Here is a 7,582-nt window from a genome sequence, read left to right on the forward strand (position 1 = left end):
GGAGGGGACCGAAGTGGTGTTCCCGGAGCCGCCTCTGTTCAGTGCGACGAGCATGCCACCGGGGAGCGTGGTCGATGTGGCCGACCGCGACAAGCAGTCGCAGATGTGGGCCGACGTGCTGCGCGACATGGGCGGCCGCTACGCTCCGCTCGCCAAGTTCGCCCTGCCCACTCTGCCTCCCGGCGGCGGCGACGAGGAGGACCAGGAGAGCCTTCACGGAGATGAAGGTGACGACGAAGATGAAGACGACGAGCGCTGAAGGCAGATGCCACCCAATGTACATACAGTGAGCTTGATCACCTTGTTTATTGCACACACCGCGCAGTTGTACATGGCAGCACTTTACAGGGCTTCCCTGTGGTGAACGAACTGCACACGCACCACCGACACACCGCATGAGTTGCCACTCTTCAACGACAGAAAGAGAGAATGAGAGATGTCGCACCTTGATGGAGGGCTCGAGGGCCTCGAGCTCCTGGAGGATGGGCTCGTAGAGCTCCTTGATGATGGGGATCTGGAGGCCGGGCGTGGTGAACTTACCCTCGAGCACGAGGCGGATGGAGATGGCGACGGGGAGGGAGACGGTCCTGGCCATGGACGAGTCGCCGTTGGGGAGGCCATAGTCGATGAGCGTGCAGGTGATCTTCTCCTTCTTGCCCTCGGGGTACTCGGCGATGAAGGTGTGCTTCATCAGCAGCATGTCCCGCTCGCCGGCGCTGTACTGCATCTTGGTCTCCATCTTGTGGCACAGAGCGTCGAGCCTGGTCTTGATCTAGTGTGTGCGGTTGTGTGTGTGTGTGTGTGTGTGGTGCGTGCGTGCGTGCCGGTTAGCTCGTGGTCGGCCTGCCAAGGTACTGGAGCAAAGCTTGTGGGGCCGAACCTTGGCGGGGATGGGCTCCTCCTCGAACAGACCGAGCCATTCGGCGGTGGAAATCACGAACTCCTTGGAGGCGTCGAGCTTGAGGAACGCGCGCACGTCGCTCTTCAGGGCCTCCTTGTCGGCCGCCTGTGCGCCAACAGCAACCGTCCATCAGTAACCGTGCGCACACGAGAGGGCTGCGCCATTCGTCATGAACGCAGCTGCCGTGCGTGATGAGTGGTATACCTGGCTGTTGATCATCTCACGCAGAGCCTGCGCGTAGGTCACGCCCTGGAAGTTGCGCTCGGTCAGGTCGAGGAAGCCCAGATCGGCGCCGAGCTTCTTCACGGTGGGGCACCAACCCTTGTTCCTGTAGGTGCCACGGATCATGGTCTGGGTGGTGGTGATGCCATAGACGTCGATGTACTGGAGCGAGTTACGGTTGGGGTAGGTCTCGAACTCGGAGCTGAGCTCGGGGATGTAGTCCAGGTGGAAGCTGTCAAACAGGTCCTTGCCCTGAATCTCCTTCTTCTCGCCTGAGCAACCGTGACGTCAGCGTTGATAGCTCTTGGCCTTTGTAGCTGAAGCTGAAGAACGAGAGGAAAGTGTGTAGTGTACCGTCCTGAAGGAAGATGGCGTTGTTGGTGGAGGCGAGCAGCACACCGCGGGCGGACCAGCTGAACTTGTAGCCGAGAGGGTTGTTGTTGCTGTCGGGCGCCGGGAGTCCACCGCAGTAGGAGGTGAAAGAGAGGATCTTGCCACCCTTGGACTTGACGTCGTCGATGATCTGCATGGCGCTGGGAGAAGCGACACAAGCGGAGAGTCAGCGATGACACTAGAGAGGACCCGGCTTCGACTTCGGCCTCGGTGGGCTACGCAAGTGGCGTGAACGTTCGGCACTACGAAAGAGAAGAACCGTACCTCATGTGGTCAGTGCCAGGGTCGACACCACACTCGTTGATGAAGACGAGGTTCTTGGCCTTGGCCTCTTCGTCGAGCTCCCTCATCGCCGGGCTTCATAAAAGCGAGGAGAGAAAGAGTAGTGAGAAACAAATCAATCGTAGAGCGGCAGTGATAATCGGAGAAATGGGCTCACGCTACGCGATGGAAGATCTTCCCAATTGAAATAAATGATGGAGGAATTGTGAGTAGTACCTGACGTAGGAGGTGGTGAAGAAGTGCTTGTTGTGGGCGAGAGCCCTCTTGGCGAGGAACGGGTGCAGGAGGTAGGGCAGCAGCGACACGACGGCATCGGCAGAGGGCAGGAGGGTCTCGAGGATGGCTTTGCCCTCATCAGTGTCGACGTCGCACTCGACGGCCTTGGCGCCCGAGATGCCCTCGACGATGTGCTGCGCCTTGGCCAGCGTCCTGGAGGCGACGACGACGCGGTAGCCGTGCTGGGTGAGGTAGGGCACGAGCGGGCGCACCACCATACCGGCACCAAGAACCAACACTTCCTTGCCAGAACCCGACATTATGTTATCTTTCAGAGATGGAACTTGAGTGTTGTGCGGTCGCGAGATCGAAGCAAAGAACCAGTGCTCGAGCAGCCGGCCTTTTGCCGCCGGTAGCGGAGTTGTCCGTCCCTAGCATTCCTCACTCTTGCTTAGAATTTAATGTGCGAGCGCGTATGAAATGCACGCATATTTCGAATAACAACTCGCTTGCGCCAGGTTGGGTGCAGAGAGGCAAGGCGGTTGGGCTGGTGGGACCACGGCAAGGGCACAGGGCTCATAGACAAGGAGCGTGCTGCCAGCAACGGCACACGCTCAGGGGCAGGAGATGCCGAATGGCAGAATGAGCAAGCCGGTTGGTGTGCGCTTTATGGTACAGTGATTATGTTACATGATCGCCAAACGGAGAGGTTAGAAGGACTCGATGCGGTCCACGACCTGGGCGAAGGTGGGGCGGACCTGCGGTGACTCGTGCCAACAGGACTGCATCAGCTGCACCCACCGGGCCGGCCAGTGGTCGGGAATCTCCGGCCGAAGCTGGGTGGAGGCCACCGCCACGGCGGCTTCGAGGCGGCTGAGGTGCGCGTAGGGCTGGCGTCCGCTGAGCAGCTCCCAGAGCACAATGCCGTAGCTGTACACATCGACGGCCTGGTCGTAGGGCTGGTGTCGCAGGATCTCGGGCGCGGTCCACTGCGCACTGCCTACGCACGTCATGGTCGCGGTCTCTGTGGTGATGCGCGACACGCCCAGGTCGGCGATCTTGGCGTTCCCGTGCTCGTCGAGCTGTGTAGAAGAACCGAAACGTACAGTGAGTCGATGACGATGACGACAACGCCTACGCAAGAGGGGGAGCAGAGGCGTACCAAAATATTGTGGCTTTTGATATCGCGGTGGATGACCTTCTGCTGGTGGAGATATCGGCCGCCTCGGGCGATGTCCAGCGCGATCGAGGTGAGGCGAGGCTCGTCGCCCAGCAGGCCACCCTGCTGTTGGCGCAGATGATCAAACAGGCTCCCGCCGGCCATGAACTCGGTCACGATACACCGCGGCTTGGTGCACACTCCGATCATCTTCACCACATTGACGTGGTCCAGCTTACTGTTATTGTTGGAGGTCGTAGGTTAGTTGTACCTGTCAGCCGAAGAGACGAACAGTGGTGGTGCGATAGTGGTAGCGTACTTGAGCAAGCGGACTTCCTGCTTGAAGTGCTTGAGTTCGTTCTCGTCGTCTCGTCGGGCCTCCTTGCGCAGCTTCTTCACTGCGCACGGGACGCCTCGCAGGGTGGCCCGGAGCACCTTGGCGAAGCTGCCGCGACCGACCTCCTCGGCGAGTTCGAGCTCCTCGTAGTCGATAAGGTGGGCCTTGAGCGGAAGCCGCACGGTCGAGGCCATCCACACGTCGCCCGACAGCGTGGCCGCGCCCTTGCCGCCCACCACGACCAGCATCGAGCCCAGCCGCGTGAGCGTGTGGCTGCTCAGCCCGAGCACGCCCTCGTTGTTCTCCTTCATGCGGGTCCATCGCTTGGTGTCGACATCGAACGACCAGCAGTCGTGGACCACGCCGCTCGCGGCCCTGCCGCCGACGATGAACACGGCTGCTCCCGCGCGAGCCGAGGCGTGGCTGTGGCGTGCCGGCGGGCAGAAGCCGGGTTGCGGGATGACCGCCGACCAGACTCGGGCTTCCAGGTCGAGCACATGCGTGTCGCTGAACGTGTGCTTCAGGCTGGTACCGCCAAACACAACCAAACTCGAACCAACTGTCGGCATAGGAATGAAAGGAATGCGAGTTAGCCCAAGATAACGGCTTTTTGGGCGGTGCAACTGGGATCGGGCGCGTACCGATCGTGGCAGTGTGGAAGCCACGAGGAGACGGAGGGACGCCCTGCGTGGGCCTCGTAGACCAGGTCATGCGCTCTGTGAAAGGATTCAGAATGAGCTGATATGATCAGCAAACACCCAGCCACGTGTGGTGGGCGGTACCGATGTCGAAGGCATAGAGGTCGTTGCTCCACTGCTTGCCGTTGTGCCCGCCAAAGAGAAGCAGATCGTTGCCGTATCGGGCCAACGCATGGCCAACCCGCACAAAGGGCGCCTTGCCCTCGATCTCCTCGCCCGCCGCAGCGTCAAACCGACAGATCGACCACCGCACCTCACCTGCGAACAAGAGAATTCGAAGCGCGCAGTGTCAATACGCATTTCCTATGGGGCTGGCAGCAATACGTAAGCCACCCCAAAGCAGAAACGTACTATCGCTTTCCAGGTCAAGTCGGTAGATGTTGGACGAGAGGCCATTCTGGTCGTACCCGCCCACCAGGTAGAGGGTGCGGCCGACGCGGCACGCGGCGTGGCCAAAGAGGCACGCCGGCGCGGGACCGGTGGCGCGCGGCAGGGACCACTCCATGGTTGCGGTGTCGAGCAGACGCACGGCAGCTGTGCCCCGGCCGGTCGCGTCCTTCCCGCCGACCACCACGAGCGTGGTCGAGTCGCCTAGCGCGGTGGCGGTGTGCGAGAAGAAGGGCAACAGCAGCCCCTCGGCCTCGGCACCGCTCACAGCGCTGCTGCAGCACTGCCGCCGCTTCCAGTCGAGACACTCTGTGCGAACCCCGCAAGAAAACTTGTCAGCAGCGCACCACCACACACACACACGCACACACCACACACGATGACGTGTCGCATTACCCTTGCCGAGAACCTCTCGGTCGGCGAGGTGGCGTTCAAATCGGACGAGGCCGCGCTTGACGTGCTTGGTGGTCCACAGCTTGGAGATCTCGCGGCGCACACGGCCCTTCGTCTCTTCCCACTTCGCCGCTGTCGACTTACGCGCTCCGCCATCGCCGTTCTTCTTCGTGTTCTGGCTGCCATCGTCGTTCCTCTTCTGTTCGCTCTTCTTCCGTTCGTTCTTCTTGCTCAGTTCCTTCTCCCTCTCTCGCCTCATCTTGGCGTTCCTCCGCTTCCTCCGCTCCTTCTTCATCTCGTTCGAACGTCGGAGCACCTCGCCCACGTACTCACTTCCCACCTGCACCTCCTCTTCCTCCAGCACTTCCGCCTCCACTTCCCCTTCATCACCTTCGACGTTGGCCTGCGTAGTCTGTACAATCGGCTCCGCGGCTGCGCTCACCGCGTCGCTCTCGGACGAAGCTGAAGAGCCCAAGGCCGACGTGGAGGTGGTGGAGGTGGGCACCGCTGCCGTTGAGTCGCTGCTCGATGTTGATGTTGATGATGAGCATCTCGTAGAACGACGTTGGCTACCGTGGCCGGCGGCGGCATTACGGCGTCGCCTGCGCGCCTCCTCGAGCCAGGCCTCCTCTACGGCGTGCTTGAGGCGCTGGCCCTGGGCCAGGTCGGTGAAGTGGGCCACCTTCATGTCGAAGGGCCACTGGGTGGGGTCCACCTTGGCCCACTTGCCCCGCCTCCGCCTCGTTCGCTTCTTCTTCCTCTCCTCCTCTTCCATGAGCGAGCCCCAGTCCTGGGTAGTAGTATTACCTTGGCGTTGATCGCTGCTCTGCAGATGCTGCTGGTGGCCTCTTCGTCGTCGCGGGCCTCGACGTCGGCGGCCGCCCAGGAGCGATGCGAACGATGGCCGTTCGGTGACAGCGGCCGCGGCGGCTGAGAGAGCATCGATGAGCGTCTCGAAGTGGGCCACCTTGCGCGAGAGAGGAAGGTCCCACCATTCCACGGCAGACGCCTCCTGTTGCTGCGCCCTCGGTGTTCCAATCTTTCCCATCTCGTTGGGGGGGGGGCGTGTTTGCAAAGGCAGGGCCACTACTCGAAGTTTAGATTGCTCTTGAGCTTTGTGGAGTTTTGTGCTGTAGGAGGGAGTTGCTTCATGTTGCCAAGCGGTAGTACCACACGGTCTTGAAGTGAAGATGAGCCTCATTCACTGAATTGGACAAAACAAAAGGTTTTTCCTGCAGCAGCCAGGAGCACTCTTGGCTGCTGCAGGAAAAGTTGTGTGGTCCCTATGTGGGTGCTTTGGCTGCCAGCAGGGAATGGACATTGCAATGGCCCCAAGTCACCTTTCTATCCTTCATCAGCTGACACACTCACAATGGTGGACTGAGAATTGGAAGAGGAAAGTCTGGCAGAAAAACAGGCAAGCGTTGTTTGTACAAAGCGTGGTGTGGGTACAGCACTCTCCACTCTGACGATGATCAGTGAGGGAGTACAAGCAGAAGACCAAGTGGGTAACTGTTTAGGCCCTGTCACGGTACTTCTCAGCAAAGTTGAGCACGGCCATCACCTGCAAGCAGACAAAAGAGAAACCAAGAATGTAAGGACGCTCAAGTCGCTGCAGTGCACCCAGCAAGGATGACGCACCTTGTAGTCGGACTTGTGCTCGCCAGCGCCAATGCCGATGGCGCCCCAGCGGGGGTCGAGGAGCACGCGGCGGTAGGTGCGTGACTGGTCGCCATCGCCGATGAGGAAGGAGAACACCATCGCTCGACCGTTGCGTCCACCGTAGCCACACACCTCGGCCGAGTTACCAGTCACGTAGCCGCGATCGTCCATGAGGTCCAGCGACGTGGGCAGCTCCTTGCCGTCGGCCGTCACATTGCCCACAGTCCTGGGGCGTGGCATGTGATCAGGAATGTGCAATGCCGATTCATTCAATGGCTGAGTAAGAGTGTGGATGGGGGATGGTGGGCGGGAGTGAGAGGTACCCGCTGGCTCCCTGCGTGGCGACAGCGTCGCGCGCGGCGAGGGACATGCCGTAGGAGGGCACCACCTCGGACAAGGTGTTGGCCGGTTGGCTGCGCAGGAAGGCGATGGCAGCCTCGCACGCCGCCTTGCCCTCACGCGTCCGCGTGAACGTCTCATTGTCCACCTTCAGAGTCGTTCCATCCGCCTCATACATCGGCAAACGCTCCTACAGCAAATATGATAAATCAATCAATTGACAAAATAAAATAGTGATTATATGAAATTCAACGAGCGTTAGGGAGGGAGAGGGGGGGGGAAGCTGTCGCACCTGTTCGAGAAGGGTGGCGTAGGCGGGCGGGTCGCGGCGCAGGGCCTGGACTTCTTTGAGGAGCTCGCTCTCGAGCGGGGTGAAGAGGAGCTGCACTGGCGTAGCGGGCTGAGCGGCCATTTTGTTGATCGAGAGAGAGTTCAAATGCGCTAATCGACTCGCGTTCGTGTGAGTGTCAAGGGCGAGCTGCGCGACCCACTACTTTGGTGGAGTTGGTTCTCGTCGCCTCACTGCCGCAGACCACTGCTACGGGCCTGCGGGCTCTTCATTGGCTGCCCTTTCCTGCCCTTTCAAGAATGTG

General features: G+C 60.5%; 4 protein-coding genes across 4 annotated transcripts in view; 1 reads left to right on the plus strand and 3 right to left on the minus strand.

Annotated features, from left to right (window-relative positions):
- The window catches only part of ACA1_310500 (uncharacterized protein), a gene marked incomplete at both ends in the record, with an annotated part of 1,577 nt that extends 1,318 nt beyond the window's left edge, over positions 1 to 259 (plus strand). Inside the window, one exon of the mRNA XM_004340325.1 lies at positions 29 to 259. Within this exon, the coding sequence (XP_004340373.1) occupies positions 29 to 259 (231 nt within the window). The remainder of the gene's footprint in view (positions 1 to 28) is intronic.
- An 83-nt stretch (positions 260 to 342) lies between these two features.
- On the minus strand, positions 343 to 2,334 carry ACA1_310610 (saccharopine dehydrogenase; the record flags this gene model as incomplete). The annotated part of the gene is made up of 7 exons (XM_004340326.1): positions 343 to 369; positions 446 to 772; positions 881 to 1,006; positions 1,106 to 1,395; positions 1,478 to 1,656; positions 1,781 to 1,873; positions 2,015 to 2,334. 7 exons carry the CDS (start codon positions 2,332 to 2,334, stop codon positions 343 to 345), a joined length of 1,362 nt encoding a protein of 453 aa, XP_004340374.1.
- Positions 2,335 to 2,724: 390 nt separating this feature from the next.
- On the minus strand, positions 2,725 to 5,763 carry ACA1_310620 (protein kinase domain containing protein; the record flags this gene model as incomplete). The annotated part of the gene is made up of 8 exons (XM_004340327.1): positions 2,725 to 3,096; positions 3,177 to 3,411; positions 3,493 to 4,069; positions 4,152 to 4,226; positions 4,293 to 4,466; positions 4,560 to 4,904; positions 4,992 to 5,450; positions 5,562 to 5,763. 8 exons carry the CDS (start codon positions 5,761 to 5,763, stop codon positions 2,725 to 2,727), a joined length of 2,439 nt encoding a protein of 812 aa, XP_004340375.1.
- A 741-nt stretch (positions 5,764 to 6,504) lies between these two features.
- ACA1_310630 (allergen v5/tpx1 family protein) lies at positions 6,505 to 7,401 on the minus strand (the record flags this gene model as incomplete). The annotated part of the gene is made up of 4 exons (XM_004340328.1): positions 6,505 to 6,552; positions 6,630 to 6,876; positions 6,974 to 7,179; positions 7,282 to 7,401. 4 exons carry the CDS (start codon positions 7,399 to 7,401, stop codon positions 6,505 to 6,507), a joined length of 621 nt encoding a protein of 206 aa, XP_004340376.1.
- Between the last annotated feature and the right edge of the window lie 181 nt (positions 7,402 to 7,582).

Source organism: Acanthamoeba castellanii (genome assembly GCF_000313135.1).
Source record: "Acanthamoeba castellanii str. Neff unplaced genomic scaffold scf7180000083773, whole genome shotgun sequence".
In the NCBI taxonomy this organism is placed as follows: domain Eukaryota; phylum Discosea; order Longamoebia; family Acanthamoebidae; genus Acanthamoeba; species Acanthamoeba castellanii.